The sequence below is a fragment of the Gopherus evgoodei genome, chromosome 7 (assembly GCF_007399415.2).
Source record: "Gopherus evgoodei ecotype Sinaloan lineage chromosome 7, rGopEvg1_v1.p, whole genome shotgun sequence".
In the NCBI taxonomy this organism is placed as follows: Eukaryota; Metazoa; Chordata; order Testudines; family Testudinidae; genus Gopherus; species Gopherus evgoodei.
In genome coordinates, this window is record NC_044328.1 from 108422039 (window position 1) to 108444542 (window position 22504).

General features: G+C 50.3%; 1 protein-coding gene across 1 annotated transcript; it reads right to left on the reverse strand.

Moving 5' to 3' along the window:
• Positions 1 to 994: 994 nt before the first annotated feature.
• MCM2 (minichromosome maintenance complex component 2) lies at positions 995 to 20340 on the reverse strand. Its single transcript, XM_030570826.1, has 16 exons — positions 20285 to 20340; positions 18380 to 18564; positions 17413 to 17588; positions 14825 to 15088; positions 13621 to 13840; positions 12820 to 13027; positions 11947 to 12081; positions 11475 to 11666; positions 9972 to 10065; positions 9042 to 9292; positions 7984 to 8110; positions 7620 to 7732; positions 6432 to 6674; positions 5273 to 5455; positions 3999 to 4154; positions 995 to 2107 (listed from the first exon to the last, which is right to left on the reverse strand). Exons 1-16 carry the CDS (start codon positions 20288 to 20290, stop codon positions 1997 to 1999), a joined length of 2664 nt encoding a protein of 887 aa, XP_030426686.1. The 5' UTR covers positions 20291 to 20340; the 3' UTR covers positions 995 to 1996.
• Positions 20341 to 22504: the final 2164 nt, after the last annotated feature.

Sequence of the window (22504 nt, forward strand, 5' to 3'; positions counted from 1 at the left end):
GCTGCCAAGAGTTATAGCCAAGCTGTGTGGGGATGTAACCTATGGGGAAGGAGCCAACACCGCCAGTAACTGCAGACAAGTTCTGTGAAAGGCACCTGAACACCAAGGAGTTTGCCTGGACCCCACACGGTAGGTACTGTCATTTCCACGACACATTCTAGAGTAGGTGAGGAAAGTCTAAACCCAGGTTTGAGGCTATTCTACACCAGTCAGGCAAATTGCACTTAAAGCCAAATAGCTGAACTGCTCTTGGACATGGTCTATGGCTGTGCCGCAGCGAAATGTAAGTAGCAGCCCCTCAGCCAAGCCTGCAGATTGACATGGAGGCTGTATGTTAAAAAGGAAGGGAACTGGGGTTACTGGGCTGTAGTTATGTTAAAAAGGAAGGGAACTGGGGTTACTGGGCTGTAGTTTAAAGCCATGGTCACAGTGCCGTTCACAGGAGAGGCAGGAGCCTACGGAGAACCAGTGGAACACAACAGGGGATGAGCAGTTCAGAACAGTAGTTGGGCTGGCCTTCAGACCCACACACTCTATAGGAACCAGAAAAAGTCCACAGACCCAGGTATCATTCAAAGGCCCAGCCACTACTGGCCTTGGGCAGAAATGGTAGAGCGTCGATCATTCTCCTTGCCCTGTGCGGCAGTCTCCTATTGTCCCATCACGGTGAGGAAATGCTGAATAGCCTAGAGAAAACTACTGCGTTCCCAGTCTGCCCCCACCCACCCTCAGTGCTTCAACAGGTGCCCAGTCCATTCCCACTCCTCCTCACAGTGATAGTTACCTGGTACGTGCAAGAAGTACAAAAGCAGGGCCAGGATATCAAACCCCAGGAGATAAAAATGGCTCCTCCCTCTCGCTGTGAGCCTCCATTTTGAATGGTGGAACAGACACTTAGCAAGACAAAGGATGAGAGCAGGCAAGCTGCTCAGTCATGCTTATACTTCCTTACTGCAGGGGGGGAGAAATTTCCAGAGGAATACGAACACAGGCCTATTCAAAGACACATGTATTCAAACACACAGTAAAAGAGCAAAAGACTCGCAGTCGAATATACAAAAAGCAGGTGTGACACAGGAACGTGTTCAGACCATCCGTCCCCCAACAGATTTCTTCCTGCATGTTGTCCTGCTGGGGTTCTTGCCACCACAGTTCTCACATCTGTGGCATCTCAATTGACTTTGCCCTTAAAGACACTGAAACACTTTGCACTGAAGACACGCTCACCAGCCAGTCAGCGTCCTGTACAAGCTGGGTTGCTTTAGGACTGGTGGGGGGAGGGGAGGCGTGATGCTTCATTCCTAAACCCACAATATAGCTTAGGTTCTGCTGCTTGTTCCGGTTCTGACCTGTATTCCTACCTAGGGCAGAATGTTCCACCCACCAAGGCATTTAACAACCAGAAAGGGACTCTGAACACTGCCCCAGTGCAAGACAGATGCAATACCAGCCCCTTCCTTTGCCAATAAACACTTAAACAGCTGTAATATTTGAGGCGTTTGTGTTCTATGTGCCATGTTAAAGTCTCGCCAAGCCCCTCCATTAGGCAGTAACCAGAAACAGAAGGAGGCTGACGGCTGTGGTGATCTCACTGGAACGTATCTGCCAGCGAAGGAACGCCCTTCTGCCGGTACTGCTCCAGCTGTGCCGTCATGGGGAACCTCAAGCCGGAGCTCGGCATGGAGGAAGTGGGGAGGGTGTAAAACATCCAGCCCATGTCACAACCAGCAATTCTCACCTATCAGGTTCAGCTAAGAGACAAGAGTTACCAAAGCTGCTAACAAACAGACTTAGCTGGGCCTTTACCTAATTAACTCTATTTACAAGTCCTTCCACAGGCTCAGCACCTCTAAGGCACTCCCTTAATCCATAAGGCACAAAGCAAGCAAGGGAATGGCTGAGTGCTCCGGTTCTCCTATTTCCGATTGCATTCCTGGGTGGGACACATGCCAACTTCTCCTCTCCCTTGCACACAAGGCAGGCTCTGCCACTGCCCTTAGAACTGCTGGAGAATCACCTTCCGTTTCACATCGCGGCTGAACTTGTTCATCTTGAACAGCTCACTGTCATAGAAGGCAGAGAGGGTGTGAATGTTGATCTGGCGAGCCTGGGAGAAGTGAACAGAGGGAGACGTTAATGCTCATTTCAGAAAAGACTTTCCACTGCAGAGGGCTCACACCATTCATGAAAATGAGCAGTCTCTGCTCAGCAAAGGCCCAGGATTGCAGCAGGTCAGGACTGAGGAGAGCTGCATGGAGGATGCTAGCTCAGCATCGGTCTGCTTTCTGCCTGTCCTTTACTTCCATTGGATCTAAAATGCAACCATAACCAGAGAAAGCTGAGACCCATCATATGCAGCATGAACTGAGTTACACTAGGATTTCTGATCTGCACAAAAGCCTTCTCTAAGAAGAGGGGCTCAATTCACAAACCACTCTGGTGGCCCTGACATTTGAAAGAGGTACAGTTATTAGGCACGCTCCAGGACAGGGACCAAGAAGTAAAGAAAGAAGGAATGGGAAATTTGATACTCTACTGGTGCCATGCACTGTTCAGAGACCTCCCCCGTGAGGGCCAACAGTTTAGTTTGGTTAAAAAAAGCTTATAGGCAGATAGGGAAGCCAAAAACTCTCAGTGACTGGGGCGGGGGAGTAGGTATGATCTTAACTGATCACTGCTTGTATAATCACTTGCTTTTCCCATCCTGACAGCTCATTGTCCAATCAGACTAAACTCCATGGGGCAAACACCAGCCACTCCCTGGGCTCTGCTGTCCAAACACTGCAGCACTAGACTAGCGCAGGAGAACCAGAAAACAAAACTGATTAGGAATAAGTGAAAGCCACTATTCTATTACCCAGACGGGAGAAAAGCAAAGAGGCAAGAGACAGACTGAAAGCTAGACTTAATTTAAAATGGCTTACCGCATATACTCGTTCATAAGCCAAATTTTTTTAGTAAAAAAGGGAAGCACCAGAGAAGGGGGTTGGCTTATGAATGGGTATAGAGAGGGAGAGGTGGGACACAGCCCGTCCCCCCAACGAAGGGAGCAAGGAGAGGAAGCACAGCCAGCAGAGCCAGAAGGGAAGAGGCAGGACCGGATTCTCTCTGTTTCTGGCCAGGCTGCTCTCCCCCCAGCTCCGAAGCTGGCAGGCTGCGGCCACACCACCCGGCCTGCTGGAGTAGCTCCAGCCAGGTCAGAAACATCCTCCCCGGCCCTCCCCAGATAAGGTGGGAAGGGATGGGATGGGGAAAGTGTGGGGGTCCTGGGCTAGGGGTGGGGCCATGTGTGGGGTGGTCACAGGGGTTACTCCCCTGACTCCCAGCTTCTGCCCTCGAAAAAAATTTCCCCACCAGTTGCTGTCCCGGCCCATCAGGGTAAGCAGCTGGCGTGCTGGGACACTTCGTTTACTTAGGTTTACCGCCGTGCCTGCAGATGCTCGAGGTAAACAAACCATTTCAGCCCACCAGTGGCTTATCCTGATGGCCCAGGAGCCAAAGTTTGCCGACTCCTGAATTACAGGGTCAGCTTATGAATGGGTTATAACATTTTTCCATTTTTACTTATCCATCTTGAGCGGGTCGGCTTATAAATGGACTGGCTTACGATCGAGTATATATGGTGTGTCTAATGCCACATTCTTCTGGTGCAGCAACTCAGGCAAGGAGGTTTTCAAAAACGTTATTAGTCTGACAGTGTCCCTTTAAAGATACCTATGACCCTCTGGCAGATTGACAGTGGTAACAGAATACCCTAGAGAAGACTCTTCAAAATAGACATCCCAACTCACAGTCTGCTAGGGCTGGGACAGCTGGTTTCTTGCTCCTCTCTGGTATCACAAGCATCTCCTTTTACATAGAGAAAGGAAAACTCTGGACTATTAGCACTGAAGGTTAAAGGGGAGCCTAAGGATCCTGGGGCAGGGAGGAGGAGAGGGGAGGGTCAGGGAGCAGTCAGTCCCCCCGGCAGAGTGCAGTGCACAGAACCTATCCCATACCTTATCCACCAGGTCTTTCTCTGGCACCTCAATGGTGTCTTGCTGGGCCCCGTAGCGGTTCCTCTGATACATCACCTGTTCTGCCACAAGCTGTTTCAGAATAAACAGCAAGAGCTCGTTGTTGTCTCGTCTGAAAGCCAGGTAACGGGAAAAGGTCTGGGAAGCAAAGGAAGAGCCAAGAGGGTTAGAATCAGAGGGCCACACAACCTATGACCTACACGCAGGACACAAGTGTAACAGCTCGTCTACACTTAACAACTGGATCAACTTAGCTACATCCATCAGGGCTGTGAAAAATTTCTCTTCGAGGGCCAGAGTTAGGTCAACCTAATCCCTGGTGTAGACAGGGCAAGGTAGAAGGAAGAATTCTTCGGCTGACCTATTTAATACCTTTTGGAGAGGTGGATTAGGTACATTGATGGAAAACCCCCTTCCAGCAAGGTAGGAAATAGCTACACTACAGGGGCATAGCTGCAGCTGCAGCACTTGTAGTGTAGACACAGTGCGTGGGATGGTGAGGCTTAAGCTGTCAAGTATAAAACAAAAACATTCATTTCCATTTCACACCCTCCTTCAGGGTTCTGACTAACCTTTGGAACACAGGCCTTTGCCAGCCAGGTTAGTGGCTCAGGAGACATTCAGGGAATCCAAAGGGTGATCATATTTACTTTAACCAGGCCGAGGAACCTCCATCAGATGCTCTCTGATCTTGCAATATAGGATATCCTCACAGGCTTAGGAACCAACCCTGATGCTCCCCGTAAGCTGGAAGACAGGGCTTTTGGGGGAGGACCCACCCTTGGGAGAAAGGTCTATATAGCAACATAGTCTATATATGGCCCCGAATTCTACAGATTTCACAGTGGCCCCCCAAGCTTAAAACTTGCTGATCACAGCCCCCAGCCCGAGAAAACGGCCAGGAGTCTCGCAGACCCAAGTAGTAACTTGAGCTCAGCCAACTGAGTTTAGCAGCCAGCCAAAAGCAGAGTATAATTCAGAGCCAGGATCTTTGGCTCTTAGAAAAAGCATAGACCCTTGCATGTCAAAACCAGAGTGACGAGGGTGCAGCCCAGGGTACCTTCTCATATGAAGGCCTGGTGTTCTGCAGCGTAACACGGAGCTGCTCACCAAGGCCCTGCTCGCACTGGGGTCAGAGGTAAAGATCAGTGTTTTAGCCATTGTCCAAACCAAACTGGTTTCCAACCCAATCAGTTCAGTGGAGCTTTAATCTAGCTGGTTAAGGGACTCCAACCCATGAGCCCCTTCCCACACACCTTCCGCATGCTCCTCATGACGCTGAACTTCTGAGTGTCAATGAAGCTCTCCAGCATCACCCTGATGGCCATGTTGACGTCATCCTCCACCACATAGTCCCGCAGGTGAATTCGGGCATGGGCCTCGGCCATGCGGATCATGGACTCTATGTGACGCACTGTGATGGGGATGCTGCCAGTGGCCTATGGAGCGAAGGGAGGGACAATATTACAGGGACACACAGAACATGAGAGATAGCAGACCAGACTCTTTAAACGGGTCCTTCTCAGCCCATGCATGTCTGCTTGAGATGCAAGGCTACCTACTGTAGGTGACTGGTCATGAACCTTCATAATCAAGAAGCCTCAGAAACCAAGGAAACTGCACCACCTACTGGCAGACATAGTGCAGTATGGAGAAAGGTAATTGATACTTATGGGCCTAGACAGACAACACCGTTAATTCACTTAAAGGTGAGCTATAAAGGTGCTTTTGCCCCTTAGTTTGCTTATTTATGATGAGAGGCGTGAAAGAGTTCTCTCTCCCCCCACCCAATTCTTAGTAGGGAATTTAAACAAAAAAAACAAACAAAAGAAACAAACAAACAGATGAAGTCAGACATTAAACTACATTTTCCCCAAGGTCCATGAAACTCATTGTGGCCCCATCAGATTCATTTGAGAAGAGGAAGATCCAGGATCCCTCGAGAGGAGTCCATAGTCACAATGGGAAAGCACTGCAGAGCTTGCCTACTGCCATAGCGCTTCCTTCAGCCCCCAAGGGTGAAGGTGGAGAATGTGACTGCCTCAAAGGAAATCCAAAGACGCAGCAGGAGATTATGGGATTCCACAGCAGCAAAGCCAATATATTTAAGATATCTCCATGGATTCCTACCAGAGCGCATAATGGCACAGAACGTATTAGCCCTACAGCATACAAAACCTCACTACTAACCTATGTACCTTTACATTCAGATGAGGGAGAAACACTTATTTACCAGGTGTCTCTACAACATTGGACACAGTCCACCACTTATGGCAAGGTGACCCAGAGCTTCATACCCAGATACTATGGTGAGGCACACAACATGAACAAGTAGGAAGATCTTGGGGTAGTCCACCGCTGATCCAGATAGCTCCGCCCACTTCCCCGTAAAGCCCTTTATTTAAGTCTACTCACCATGGACTCCTTCCGGAGATCACTGTACATCCGGGCCACCTTGTCTTGGTCCATCTGGTTTAGCTTAGGGTGGACCTTCTCCTTGGCATAGATGATGTATTTCTTCAGGATCTCTTGGGGAATGGGATCCACGCCATAGGTGTTAGGGAGGATAATCTCTTGGGCATCTCCATTCACTACATCTTTGCTGCCAGGGTGGTGTTTGATGTGGCTTCCCACGACAAACCGGGCTAGCATCTCGTCCTGCAGGACAATGGTAGGAGTAACAGGCACTGGAGCCATTGCTGCTTCTGCAGCTGAATTCAACCATGCAGCTGTGTGCTGCAGACAGACAGAAGCTTGGGGATAGATGAGCAGTCAGCCAATGGTTGTACTCAAACAAGGGGACCCAGACTGATTCCCAGTCTGTCACACAGGCTGGCGAAGGCTTGAAGAGTCACACTCAGTCTTTGGAAAAGGGGCGCAAGGGCCTCACGGCATTTGACATGAGTGCATGTTGGAGCCATGTGCACTGGTTTCAAAAGGGAATCTCAGCCAGTTGCTGGATGGAGACTGTGCCGCAAAAAGGACACATCACATTTATAGAAGCAATGTCATTCTTTTTTGGAGCAGGGTGGAAATCCTCAATATGCTGAGGGGGAAGTGCCTCAGGAGGAGAAACAATTACAGGAGATCTCACAGCATGAAGGATAGGGCTGTACACAGCCCTGACAGACACGTAGGTTTGAGTAAGGCTCTGAATGATGCTGGGAGATGTTGTGGCTTCTTGGCGGAGAATGGGGGATGAAGCTCTCTTGCCTCAAGGGAAGGGGTGTGGTGCAATCCTCTCTCCATACCCTGAATGGCCAATTCAAGGAGTTAGCCACTCGACTGGCCACAGGGTGAAATGGAGAGAGGCAGGGGCATTCAAAGAATTGGATGAAAGGCACGTGGCTGGAATGAGATAAATCTTAGGGGTGGAGGTTGGGGCCCCCAAAGCAGCCTGTAGTCAATGACCTGCTGAGGCTTGGGAGACTTTACCTGGCAAGAGCACCAAGGCAAGGGGTAGCGCTGCCCTATGCCCCCCTTCCCACCACTTCAGTGCTATCACAGCATGGTAGGCATCAGAACCTAACCAGCTCCCTGTCAGCACGGGTAGTGGCACCCCCACCACCGCATAAGATGTGAGAGTCACACTTTGGCTTGTACCTGAACTGGGTCCACCGTGTCTCTCACCACACACAAGACATCGAATCGAGAGATGATGGGCTCCGTCAGATCCACGTTCTCTGAGAAAGTCAGCGACGGGTCATAGCGCCCACCTGCATCACAGACGGAGTCCCTCATGGTCAAACAAGTTCATGTGCCCCCCCAAGAGACCCTGCATCCAGCATCATAACCTTGTTCCTGTGGGTTTGGTTTCTGTCTCCAGATGGCACATGTAGTAACAGAGTTAGAGGGTCTGGTGACCAGAGGTACATAAAGAGGTAGTGCTTCAGTTCTGGTGACTGCAAAACTGATACCATGGGTCTGAGACAGGGACTCCCTGCTCTCTTGGTCCCCAGGTACTCACCTATAGGGTTGGCAGCAGCAATAATTGTGCAGCGAGCCTGCAGAGAGGTGACTATGCCGGCCTTCGAGATGGAGATGCTTTGCTGCTCCATGGCTTCGTGGATACTGGTCCTGTCCTGGTCGTTCATCTAGGAGAAAGCAAAGACTTTAACATTCACTGGTGCCCACTCCTGCAGGAGGCCAAAAGTGAAGGAACATGTTACACAGGGCCTCATGGTCCAACTTCCATGAGCCTACACTAGGTGCGTGCTGCCAGGGTCGCAGCAGGAAGGGAGGAAGAGAAAAAAATCACCAGTCCCCACCCACTTCACAAGAGCTTGTTGTACAGAGCTGAGAAACTTGTTTTAACATTTCCCTGGGCAGGCGAGGATGTAGGATGGATCCATTAGCTCTAGATTAGGGGGCACAGATATTTCAAGGACAGGAGGCATCTGCTTCCTTCACTGCTACAAACCGCCCTTCGATCCTCAGATTAATTCCTTACCCAACTGCTGCTGGACCTGTGGGGAACTCAGCAGATGGCTTGGATTCAGGCCAGCCCCCTCTATCCAACTGTGGTGGCAAATCCTACTTTCACTTGCTCTTCTTAGGAGACCCATTAAAATCTGGCCCAGCTCAGCAGCAAGCGATAGCTCACATCACCTGATGAGGTCTCAGTGGCCTATGGGAAACGGTGTCTCCATGCAGTTCCTAAATACACTGGCACCACACCACAAGAATGGGCATTCATTATCCTCAGAGACCAAAGAATGAATGGGAGACAATCTTAGCTCCCTTCATCCCTCCAGGTCAGGGCTGAAGTGCTTCAGCAGGAGGCACTGCATGAAGGGTACTTTGATGACTTCCCTGAGCATCACATACGCATGTGGACTGCATTGTGAGCCTAGCCGGGGCCTAACAAAGGGCATCCACACCAGCCTGGGTCATTCTCTCCCGCAAGCAACAGATAAAACATTGGTCGGGGGAGGAATCATGAGCCACTGAACTTCTCAGCCAAGAGAGCCCCTAACTCACACCCCATTAGCTCTGCCTTACTGCGTAGATGAAGTCGGTGCTCACCTTGTCAAACTCATCTATCAAGCAGACACCCCTGTCTGCCAGCACCAGCGCCCCTGCCTCCAGAGTCCACTCTCTGCTGACTGGGTGCCTCTGGACGTAAGCAGTCAGACCAACAGCAGAAGCACCCTGGCCAGTGGTGAAGATGGCTCTGCTGGACACCTTCTCCACATACTTGAGGAACTGAGATTTGGCTGTGCCCGGATCTCCGCAAAGCAACACATTGATATCACCACGGACTTTGTGTTTGCCACCTATAGCCAGGTCAGAAATGGGAGAGGAAGTCAAGCCAGGAAGTCTTGTTTAAAGATCAATTTCTTCTGCCTCCCTCTTCGCCTCCCACCCACCGCCACCTTCAGTGTGAGTTTGAATTGTGAACATTTCGGGGGGGGGCGGGGGGGGTCCCAATTCACTCACCAATGGAGTTACGCACGTGCAAAAATCCACACAAATAGATCTGCAAGAGATCCAGAGTCACCGAGCTCTAGTACATATGGCTGGCCTAGGGGCTCTCAGCCCTCCCCTTATGGAACCTGGTTCTTTTATGTATAGGTGTGCGATGTTGCATTTCTTCCCCCAGTTGAAATAAGACACTTCGTACACAAGGAGGAAGCAGTGAGGATTCCCCAGGCATCCGACCTGCACAAGGACACTAAACCCAGAATGCTAGGGGCAGAGATATGTTAAACCCATGATGCTAGGGGCTTAAATTCTAGCTCTTCAGAGCTAGGACTTCATCTTCACTATGTATTTCTACTCCTGTAGAGTGGAACATATGTTCCTACTTCTATTCACAGAGAAGTCCCTTTACTCTACTACTCCTGATCTTCTTACCCAGAAGTCACATTACAAAGGTAATTCTTAATTTCCTTCAGTGCACCAGTAAAAACAGGTCTGGAATCACACAGTGAATACAACTGACAACACACCTACCAGGATTTTTGGGTTCACCACCAAACAGGGCAAGGGCCAGGCCTCTCTTGATGTCTTCGTGCCCGTAAATAGATGGAGCAATGCTGGCAAAGATCTGAAAGGAAAGGCAGGAGTTTTCAGTGGCCCACTGTATTCAACATTTAGCATGACAAGCAGCAAGACTCATTAGCTATGTGGCTATTCTAATCAGTGCTTGAAATCACACTGCTGACATCAAGGATTCCTTTATTATATGGAGAGGAACATAGCATCAATGCAATAATACGACCGATACACCTCAAAGGTTCTATGATAGCCCCGTGTTGATGAGCAGGACACAATGTGCAATCCAGTGCAGGATTCGCTATTACCACTACATTCAGACTTCGCACTAAATACAGCGAAGAGACTATGTGTTACTTTGTGTTCTGAGTTAGAGACCCTGATTCTGACTGAAGCCTGTTTAACTGATACACTAATATTTGACAATTATCAGCAGGAATAACTAAGATTGGTGATCTGCTGTGCAGATTAATGGCTCAAGACCAAGTATTTAGATTACAGGCAATTGTTTATTTGCATGCCCAATTAAGGCAAGTTCTGTCAAAATGTTGGATATTGGTCACGACTGATTTCAAACCTACTTTTTCTTGGACAAAGAACTGAAGTTTTATTTCCAAAACTCTGGCTTTATAGATGTATCAGCTCCACACAGTGGAAGTAAAGTTACAAATATCAGACTCTGCAATTAATGACAGGATAGAGATGACCGAGATCTCATCCTTGGTAAAGGATCTGAACCCACCACATTACGCTTCCTGCCCTATGGGTGCTTAATCTGGCTCCACGTTCTTTAGTGTATCAACTCAGGTCTTGGCAGGTTAAAGCGTTGCTAACTGAACAGTTTAAGCCAGTCTTATTCCCTGCCAACCTGAAATCACAACCCCCCATGAATAAGGCGCAGGGACAGAATGTTTTAAGGGGAAGATGCTTGTTTTAGGCACTTGCCCTTAGAGAGCAAGGCAAGAGAGACAGGAGATGAGACGCAGAACATTGGAGCTAGATTTTCTTCCTGCTCTCTCCACTAGGCAGCCACTGCTTCAGGGAGACACCCATCAGCTGGCATCAATCTAGTTTCAGAACTGCCCCGGTGGAGTCTCTCTGTCAAGTCTGGTGGCTTCCCCAGTCACCTTGTCCTATTTTATCCCTGTGGTGGTATGAAAGGCTTGTACAAACAAGATGGGAATTGACAATCCAGGAGGAATGGTGAAGTTGCCCCTACACAAAGTACTGACAAAAATTTACAAAGCAAATTAAGTGTCCCATCCACCCCTCTTCAGTTTCTCACTCTTGTTTACAGCCATCTTAGCACTACAGGGGACAAGGCATTTTCAGAAAGAAGCTGATTTTTGAGCTGATGGTGTCCCTCTAACTTGTAATATCACACAGTTTAACTTTGTTCTTTGAACTGGACTCATGCAAACAACTAGCTGCCAGGAGAAGAAATGTTTCAAGCAGACTCACTTTCTCCCCAATTTGCTCATCTTTAGACAGGCCTATGATAACCTTCATGTCCTCATCAGTCAGTTCCCCAACTGCCACCTTGTTGTCTTTCTTGGCAATGTGATTTGCCATGATCACTGTTGCAAACACTGGGAATCCATTGGCTGTGTTCAGTGAGCCATCGTAGTTGTTGTGATAGATCCCCGTTAGCTCCTAGAAGGCACAGAAAGGGACAAGACAGGTTAATGTCTAGGTAGCAGGAAAGCACCAATTTACATGGCACGAGACTGTCTCCTCCTTCCACTAATTCTCCATTCTCAAGACACTGGAAACATGACTTTCAAGCCCAATCTGAAATGTCTCAGAGCTAAGACAGCCCCCAATATCACCCATCCCCTCATACACACAACGAAGTGACAGTCCAGGTCCTCACAATGCTCCCACAGGGCTGAGAATAAGTTTAACTGCTCCACGCTCACCCCAACGGACTTACAATCTCATCCCCTGGTTTGCAGCTGTCGACCAAGTCAGCAAGGAGAATGGCATCCTTGGAGCGAGGCAGCCTGCCCGCTGCCACCTTCCCAGGGCTCTCCTGGATTTTGATGCGCTGGTAGTTCTGGTAGACGGTCTGGGATAACAAACATGAGTTGAACAGTGAGTGAGACACCCTCAAAGCCTGCACTGGTACTTTCCAAAGGGCCTTTGCAGAAGAGGCCAGGGAGAGTGCTGGAGCAATTAGTTCAGACTTTACTACGCTCTGAGTAAAGGGCAGGCGCCAGGGTTGGCTAGGGATTGATTAGAAGTAGCTTTAGGGCTAGAGGCCGTCCGCTGGATAAACAGCCCTGGAAACGGCGGAAGCTTCTGCCATGTTGCCCTGACCAAAGTATTTCACTCTCCAGCACCCACCTGCATGAGGGAGAGGTTAGTTGTGTTTACCTATCCAGCTCCGGACTCCATTGTTGAAACACTTGGGTAAAGACACCCAGCTTGTAGGGAGGAGCATGGTATAGTGGCTAGGCCAACAACTAGGAGCCAGGAGCTTTGAGTTAGTAGTGCTGCTATTATCTTGCAGTGACTCTGTGGCTCAGTTGCCCATGCCATGCAGTGAGGGGAGGAGGGTAGTTTGGAAGGCTCAGTATTTGCAACCCTGTAGCACCTTCAGGAATCTACATAGCACTGGGATCAACATGGTATCAGACATGCCCTTACACCAGTCAAACAGATAAGGACTCTTAGGCCCCGACACAACTGGATCTAGATCCAGGGACCAGACAGGTCATCAGTCCAGTTCCCCACTGGACAGAGGTGGGAAGAAGGTGCCACTGCAGGAGATGTGTCAACACTGTATAAAGGGTTTAAATTTTACCTCTTCCATGTTGATTTCAAAGGGGCCAACCGACTGACACTCTGGGCAGGAACCGGGCTTCACCTCCTGGTTCTGGGACTGGAAGAAGGGCCCCAGGATGAAACTACACTTGCTACAGTTGTACTTGACCATGCTGAGCTGAGGCAGGACCCCTGTGCAGCTCGTCACTACGCCGCTGGTTCGGATCAGCTGGTTCAAGTGCAGCTGCCTAAAGAGAGAAGGGAAGACACTGGCAGGCTCCAGGGGAGGCAGAAGGACCTGCCACAGCCTCCTTGCCCAATGGGGAACACTGATAATGGAGCCTGTTCTCACAGATTTGTGGTTTATCTTTTGGGACATCAGAAACATTATCCTTGAGCAACTGGGTTACAGGTCTGTGGCATCTTAGGCACATTTAACATATGCAATTTCAACTTTACGCAGTCGGCAAAAACAAGAAAAGAACAAAAAACAAACGAGAAAAATAACAATTTAAATACTGTTCCTGTAGTGCAGGTGATTCTGCCCACCATTACACTCAATGTAATTTTGACTATACGCAATTTTCACTTTACACGCTGACTGCGGAACGTAACCCCAGCATAAGATGTGATGGACCTGTACTTTAATAACAGAGCCCATCGTCCTACTGGGACAGGCTGGATCCGTTGGCATCCTTTCCCCAGCATAGCCCAGAGTTCCCGTTTTCTCACACAGAACTTTAGTCACTGTAACTCCAGCAAGCCTGACCATCCCAAACACGTGGTCCGAAGGCCCTCGCAGGACTGGCCATCATCAATACCAACTCTGCCCCTAGCCTACCTGAGAGACCGCAGCTCTTCCACCAGAGGCAGATGCGAGATACGGACATGGATCTCCTGAGCAATCCGGTCATATTTGGGGTACATGGCCAGCACCACTTCCTTGGCTGCTTCGTCGAAGATCTTCAGCATTTCAGCCGGGGCCTCTGGCAGGAAGTAGGCAAGGACATGCTCCCGAGCAGCCAGATCTTCATAGTTCACCACCAGGCTCTCTCTGTTCTCTGTAGAGGGAACAAGTAGGGTGGATTACATCTGTAGTCAGTGTTCTCCTCTAGCCAATGTTCTACTGCATCTCTCCTCACCAGTACTAGATTCCAGATAGTTGATTTGACAAAGAACAGGGAAGCTTCCCAAAAAGAACAGAAGTCCGGTGCAATGTTTTCAAGACTGAATGGCCTTGCCACGCCTGGGGGTCATCCAAAGCACCTCCAAAAAACTAAATCAGTGACTACTAGCCCCTGAGATGTTGTGCCAGATGATGGACCCCAAAATCTGTGCCTCATGTAAGCTCTGTGGGGCAGGGACTGATATTTTGCTTTTTCCCCTTGTGTTTGTACATCACCTAGCACAATGGGGTTAAACTGATAACACCTACAGCTACATGAACCATTCTTAACAGATTCAATGAATTTTGCCTTTTCTATTGGGCAACTATTTTTCTTCTTCTTCAAGATCAGTCACCAGCATTTGTGGCTCGCTACTACAAATTCTAGGCTGCACTGCTGATATGAGATTGGTCTCCTAAGTCATATGGCACTGTTTCTGTTCCCTGTGTGAACGATCTGGTTCCTGGTGCAAATGATGCCAAGAAACAAATATAAAATTCCTCTTGTATCAGAGCCTGTAAGCCTCCCATCTTCACCCCTATGCAGCATTTCCTGCTGGCAGAATTCAGCTGCACAATGGAAACTGAACACAAAAGGGGCATGAATTAAGAAGTTAGAGGACAGTTTGCAGCAAAGTTCTGCGTTATTTATCCAGCTTCATCAAAAGCAACAAAGCCCCTAAAAAAGCTGATTCAGCATTTGGGGTAGACAGGAGAGGAAGAGGACATATGGACATACAGCTGTAGAGTGCCACAAACAAGGAGGAAGGGGGAAACGCCGTATCAGACACCCCAAAGCGTGTTTCACTGCAAAAAAAAACAAAACATCCAGGTGGGTCTGCTCATCTGCCGTTCCCACCTGCCCCCCAGTCAGCCGTACCTTTGCACATATCACTGATCCTCTCCTTGAACACATTGTGCCCATGGTCATCCACATGGGTCTTCAGGAAGTTCTTGAAGCGGTGGTAGATCTCAAGCCGGGGAGCCGCCATAGACACCCACTCCCTTACTGAATGTCCCTTCATGTCTTCCAGATTCTCAATGCTCTCAATCATGTCTTCATCCTCCTCCTCTGCCCCATCTGCAGCCCGTTCCGCCAACCGCCTCTTCCGGGAAGGACGATCTTCATCTTCATCATCACTATCTGAAAATTTAAAGATAAAGAGGCGTCACTCAGAACTGACATTCCTGCTCTCTGTACCTCCCTGCCCCAATCCTAAACAAATATTATATTATATATATATATATATATATATATATGTATAAAAAAGGAATGGACCATAACGTCTTTGCAAGCATGGTCAGAAGTTCCCAACACATAGCCAGACCAAACTAAGCTCTATTCTACCACCACAGAATCAGAATTGTAGAACTGAAGGGGCCCCAAAAGGTCTTCCCAGTCCCCTGCACTCAAGGCAGAACTAAGTATTATCTAGACCAGAGTCGGACACTGCCACAGCTCCCATTGGTCGGGAATGGCGAACCATGGCCACCAGGAGCTGTGGGCGGCCGTGCCTGCGGACAGTCAATGTAAACAAACTGTCACGCAGCCCGCCACCAGATTACCCTGATCTAAACCATCCCTGACAGGTGTTTTTCCAACCTGCTCTTAAAAATCTCCAATGACAGAGATTCTATAATCTTCCTAGGCAATTTATTCCAGTGCTTAACCACTCTGACAGTTATGAAGTTTTTCCTAATGTCCAACCTAAACTGCCCTTGATGAAATTTAAGCCCACTGCTTCTTGTCCTATTCTCAGAAGTTAAAGAGAACAATTAATCCCCCTCCTCTTTGTAACAATCTTTTATGTACTTGAAAACTGTTATCATGTCCCTCCTCAGTCTTCTCTTCTCCAGACTAAACTAGCCCAATTTTTTCAATCTTCCATCATAGGTCATGTTTTTTAGACCTTTACTCATTTTTGTTGCTCTTCTCTAGATTCTACCCAATTTGTCCAGATCTTTCCCGAAATGTGGCACCCAGAACTGGACACAATACTCCAGTTGAGGCCTCATCAGACCAGAGTAGAGCAGAAGAATTACTTCTTGTGTCTTGCTTATAACATTCCTGTTAATACATCCCAGAATGATGTTTGCTTTTTTTGCAACAATGTTACATTGTTTACTTAAATTGAGCTTGTGAAACTCTATAACCCCCAGATCTCTTCTGCGATACTCCTTCCTGGGCAGTCATTTCCCATTTTGTATGTGTACAACTCATTATTCCTTCCTACATTGAGTACTTTGGATTTGTCCTTATTGAATTTCATCCTATTTACTTCAGATCATTTCTCCAGTTTGTCCAGATCATTTTGAATTTTAATGCTATCCTCAGAAGCACTTGCAACCCTTCCTAGCTTGGTATCGTCCACAAACTTTATAAGCATACTCTCTATGCCATTATCTAAGTCACTGATAAAGATATTGAACAGAACCAGACCCAGAACTGATCCCTGCAGGACCCCACTTGATATGTTCTTCCAGCTTGACTGTGAACCAGAGAACTACTCTCTGGGTACACTTTTCCTAACCAGTTATGCATCAACCTTATAGTAGCTCCATGTAGGTTGCATTTCCCTAGTTTGTTTATGAGAAAGTCACACAAAACAGTATCTAAAGCCTTACTAAAGTGAAGATATACCACATCTACCCCTTCCCCGCAGCCACAAGGCTTGTTACCTTGTCAAAGAAAGCTATTAGGTTGGTTTGACACAATTTGTTCTTGACAAATCCATGCAATTACTTATCAACTTGCTATCTTCTAGTGTTTGCAAATTGATTGCATAATTGTTTGCTCCATTATCTTTCCAGGTACTGAAGTTAAGATGACTGATGGTCTGCAATTTGCCAGGTTGTCTTTATTCCCCATGCCAAGCCAAGCTCTGGTCTACAGCAGCCCCCAAGCTTTAAGAGATATGGTTTAGAAACTGGCTTTTCAGAGATTATGGAGGCAAAAGCAAGAGCCCCATGCAGACCCCAAAAACTGTACACAGAGGTTGACATCAGAACCTGTGTCCAGAGAGAGAGAGAAGGGGGACTGGACATCAGGGTTAATAATTATCCTTCCTATAAAGGGACCAGGGGACAGCCCATCAGAGATGGTTCATTGCTTGGTTTGAAGTCAGGAGTGCAGCAGCCTGCCCAGCACTTACCAGGCATAAGCCCAAATCCTGATGTGGACCTGGGAGCTGTGGCTCAGCAGCAGCCACATCAAGTGCACCGGGCTAATATTGCTACTGCCAGAGCTCCCGAAGTGCCCACCACAAAGGGATTGTGTATGGGGGGAATTCAGGTGAGCCCACTGCTGCACAGGCCCCTCAACATCTAGTTATTCAGCAAGCTGTGGTGCTCCTACAGTGGTCAGGCTATTCAGGCTTGGCAAATAACTCCACGCAGCGGCGGAGAGACTAGCTTCTCCCGAAAGGGCAGGTTGCAAACAATCACTTGTAAAATCTCATTGACACGTACCGTAGAGCAGCCCCCGTCTCATGCGGCCCAGGCCACGGTCCAGCTCACGGTCCCTCTGCCTCATTGCCTGTTCCGCTGCCTCCCTCTGGCTGGCAGTCAGTTCCTCCACATCTTCATCATCCAAGGCCAGGCCCTCAGGTTCATAGACATCCAGCTCGGGAATCGGGCGGTAGTCCCTACACACACACAGATCTAGCTTAATCAGCTTTGCACTTTAGCCAAATTACAGTGTTTTTCCAACTGCTTTACTGTTTGGGGCAAGGTGGCATCAGAAGGAGCTACCAAAACAAAGAGGAATTTTACAATTCCACATTACCAATGGCAGACGAGACACTCCAGTACTATGGTAGTAAATACCAATATATAAACCCAGACTAACAGTCTCTGTACCACACTGTTCCCTGATTTGTTATTGGACATGGGGTAGATGATGTTTCTTTTTAAATCCAGTTGCAAAGGTTCCAATACTTGTAGAATAAACAGTTTTGCTTAAGAAGTAGGGTTGTGATTTTCATGCTCCCCTGCGTGAGGGGCTAGTGCTGATCTGAGCCAGACACACAGGTAGGAACTGTACAAGTTCACCCCAGACAGCTCACCCAACGCTCCTCACTCCCCTGCTATCCTAGCCTTGCATGCCTGCCCATACCCCTCATCAGTGCTATGCAGCCCCTCTGATGTTCCCATCCCAAGCTTCTTTTTAGCAGACACATCCCAGGGCGCTGATGATGCCTTTAGAAACACCTGCATAGCTTGAACGTGCTGAACTACAAAGGGCTATTCTGAAGGGTGCACAAATGAGGACCAGGCTAAAGACAATGAGTTCTCTCCCTAATGCCCCTGAGAAGAATCTGAATCTGTGTCCAGAGGTGAAAGGCAAACATACTGCCCCCTTTGCCAAGGTGCTGCCTGCACAGAACAACCTCAGGAGGCTTCTCACATCATCACCTGATCGCTGCACACTCCCTACCTTTCCATCCCATCCCCAATCAGCTCTTCCCCATCCTCCTCCTCTTCGGGGAGCCCCTCGGTCCCCAGCAGCCCCTCTGACTCATCCTCAAAAGGAGGCAGGTCTCTGCCCGGGCTGGAAGTGAAGGCATCTCGCCGAGAGCTACGGGCAGGACTGGTGGCCACGTTCTGGGACTCGGAGGAATCCTACAGGAAAAGCAGAGTCATGTTAGAGGCTGGCAGAAGAAGAGACTGTCCTATAGAGTATGCACAGGTCTCCCCTCTCTCCCCAGTGCAGGGGCCACAGAACTAGATAAGGTGGAAGGGATGCTAAATGCCCCATGGGTTTACCCTCCCAACAAGCCACATAGTGCCAGAACCAATCTGCGAAGGGACAGACCATCTCCCGCAGGGAAAAGAGTTAAAATAATCTTCAAATTACCCATTGAGCAGATCACGTGTGTGTGACAACAGAGACACGACACCTTTAGGGGCCTTCTCCCCCATGCAGAGCCCAGGGCACCGGGGGATATGGGGGGGTTCCATGCCCAGGGGCCCCCTCTGCTATGCACAACCCAGGGCACCGGGGGGTGTGTGTTTCTGTGCCCAGGGGTCCCCCCTGCTATACAAAGCCCAGGGCACTGGGGGGGGGGTCCGTGCCCAGGGGTCCCCTCCCCCATGCAGAGCCCAGGGCACCAGTGGGGGAGGGGTTCCGGGCCCAGCGGTCCCCTCCACCATGCAGAGCCCAAGACACCGGTGAGGGAGGGGTTGCGTGCCCAAGGGTCCCCCCCTGCTATGTAGAACCCAGGGCACCAGGTGGGGGAGGGGATCCGTGCCCAGGGGGCTCCTCCGCCATGCAGAGCCCAGGGCACCGGTGGGGGAGAGGTTCCGTGCCCAGGGGCTCCTCCGCCATGCAGAGCCCAGGGCACCGGTGGGGGAGAGATTCCGTGCCCAGGGGCTCCTCCGCCATGCAGAGCCCAGGGCACCGGTGGGGGAGAGATTCCATGCCCAGGGGCTCCTCCGCCATGCAGAGCCCAGGGCACCGGTGGGGGAGAGATTCCGTGCCCAGGGGCTCCTCCGCCATGCAGAGCCCAGGGCACCGGTGGGGGAGAGGTTCCGTGCCCAGGGGCTCCTCCGCCATGCAGAGCCCAGGGCACCGGTGGGGGAGAGGTTCCGTGCCCAGGGGCTCCTCCGCCATGCAGAGCCCAGGGCACCGGTGGGGGAGAGATTCCGTGCCCAGGGGCTCCTCCGCCATGCAGAGCCCAGGGCACCGGTGGGGGAGAGGTTCCGTGCCCAGGGGCTCCTCCGCCATGCAGAGCCCAGGGCACCGGTGGGGGAGACGTTCCGTGCCCAGGGGCTCCTCCGCCATGCAGAGCCCAGGGCACCGGTGGGGGAGGGGATCCGTGCCCAGGGGCTCCTCCGCCATGCAGAGCCCAGGGCACCGGTGGGGGAGGGGATCCGTGCCCAGGGGCTCCTCCGCCATGCAGAGCCCAGGGCACCGGTGGGGGAGAGGTTCCGTGCCCAGGGGCTCCTCCGCCATGCAGAGCCCAGGGCACCGGTGGGGGAGAGGTTCCGTGCCCAGGGGCTCCTCCGCCATGCAGAGCGCAGGGCACCGGTGGGGGAGAGGTTCCGTGCCCAGGGGCTCCTCCGCCATGCAGAGCGCAGGGCACCGGTGGGGGAGAGGTTCCGTGCCCAGGGGCTCCTCCGCCATGCAGAGCGCAGGGCACCGGTGGGGGAGGGGATCCGTGCCCAGGGGCTCCTCCGCCATGCAGAGCCCAGGGCACCGGTGGGGGAGAGGTTCCGTGCCCAGGGGCTCCTTCGCCATGCAGAGCGCAGGGCACCGGGAAGGGATTTCAAGGCCCCGGGAGTCACCCCTATCCAGACACCAGCTCCTAAGTAGTCACCCCAGCCGGGCCTCGCTGCTCACCGCCATCCCCGCTGCAGCTTCCTCTACCGGCCGGAATCCCGCGCGCGAAAAAACGACTCCACGTGGTCGGCAAAAGCCCGCGAAATCTCATGAATAATTAACGAGCCACTCATGAATATTCATCGAAACCTCGCAGGCGGGATTCAGGAAGGAGTCAGGGCGTACGGGGCTGGGTGGAAGAAGATGGGGTGCGGGGACTGGGAAGGGAAGGGGCTTGGGCTGGGTTGGAGGAGATGGGGGCTGGCCAGGGGGCTGGGCTGGGCTGGGCTGGGCTGGGTGGAAGAAGATGGGGTGCGGGGACTGGGAAGGGAAGGGGCTTGGGCTGGGTTGGAGGAGATGGGGGCGGGCCAGGGGGCTGGGCTGGGTGGAAGAAGATGGGGTGCGGGGACTGGGAAGTGGAGGGGCTTGGGCTGGGTTGGAGGAGATGGGGGCTGGCCGGAAGAAGATGGGATGGGGGGACTGGGAGGGGAGGGAAGGGAAGGGAAGGGGGGTTGGCGTGGGTGGGAGGAGTGGGGGCTGGGAGGAGCTGGGTGCTAGGTATAGGGTGACCAGATGGCCAGTGTGTTTTTGTTCTCTGGGAGTGATGGATAAACAGGATAACGCGAGATCAAGGGAACTTAATGCTCTAGTGCGTTGGTCTCGCCACAACTGACACCTTGTTCCAGGCACAGGACAGCTGGGTGGGGTAAGCAAGTGGCATTTCCCAAGGAGACAGACTGATACTCGCACGTTTACAAGTGTGCACAAGTACCCAGCAAGTTTTTACAAGTGCCCAACTTCAGACACATTGTGCCTGATTTTCAGAGATGACCTAATAAAATCCATGGGCGCTACGGGTGCTCAGCAGCACCTATGAAAATCAGGCCCTTAGGTGGCTCAGATTGGGCAGTTAAAATCAATGGCTAGTTTTGAAATGGCTCAAGTGTTTGGATCCAGGCTCGTCCACCGTTAGGTGAGACTATGTATTGGGAAATTCCATGGGATTGAGAAGGGTAAGTAACCCTTCACACCCATCTGCTGGTCTGAATTCAGGTAAAGGCTGTTTTTTACCATCTGATAACTGCCTGGTGGCTTGAGTGAAAAGAGTTTTGTGAAATCAGTCTAATTCCTAGTGCAGGGATTCTCAAACTGAGGATCGGGACTGCTCAGGGGGTTGCGAGCTTATTACATAGGGGGGTCACGAGCTGTCAGCCTCCACCCCAAATCCCGCTTTGCCTCCAGCATTTATGTGGGTGTTAAAGATATGTAAAAGTGTTTTTAATTTATAAGTGGGGGTCGCACTCAGAAGCTTGCTATGTGAAAGGCGTCACCAGTATAAAAGTTTGAGAACCACTGTCCTAGTGGAATGGTGACCAACAAAATAACAAAATCCACCACCACCAAGATTGCAGTAACTGACCTCCATTTTTGCCAGTCCCAGCAGATGGCAAGGATTGAATGAGCCAAGGAGACTGAACTCCCCTATCCAAGGCAAGGATGAGGCACATAGATTGGTGAGAGCGAAGCTTGCCCTGCTACAGCTCATGCTGTCCTTGTCTTGTGGATATAGGGCTACTGTCTCCAGGGTCATCAAGTCAGCACCTTCCACCAGAGCTAAAATATTCCAATAAAATGAGATTTCCTAGAACCAAAGTAGAGTGAATTGGAACAATTGGAGATGCCATAGTGACAGCTCTGCCAGGGGTCCACCAGAAGCTAACAAGGTTATACAAAGGCTTCTAAATTTCTCATCCTCTCAGGCAAGAAGCTGTTGTCTCAATATGGTAAAATGCTTTGAGATTTGTGGATGAAAACACTCTTGTTATTTTTAATAATAATGCCTATGTTCCTATTAGAAAACCCAGGAAGCAAAATGAAAATGTTGACAACGTTGGAAAGATGAAGAGGTAGCACAGTTTCTCACCTTTGTGTGTGCACCTATGTAAGCCGCAGACCTAGGCGCAAAGGTGTGGAGAGCTCAATGCTTGATGATTCTAGACAGTATTTATTAAGACTTGGGGCGCGGGGTGTGGTAGGCAGTGCCCTCAATGCACCAGCAGTCTAACCATTGTCAATTTTTTGTAGGCTTCATGGCAGAGGAGAGTTTTAAGGAGCAATCTGAAGAAAGATAATGACTTAGTTTTATAGAGGTTTATTGGGAGCTCCTCCCAAGTGTGAAGACAGCATAGGAAAAGCATGACAGTGCTTGTTTGAAATTTAACAAGTGAGCAATGGAGGCTG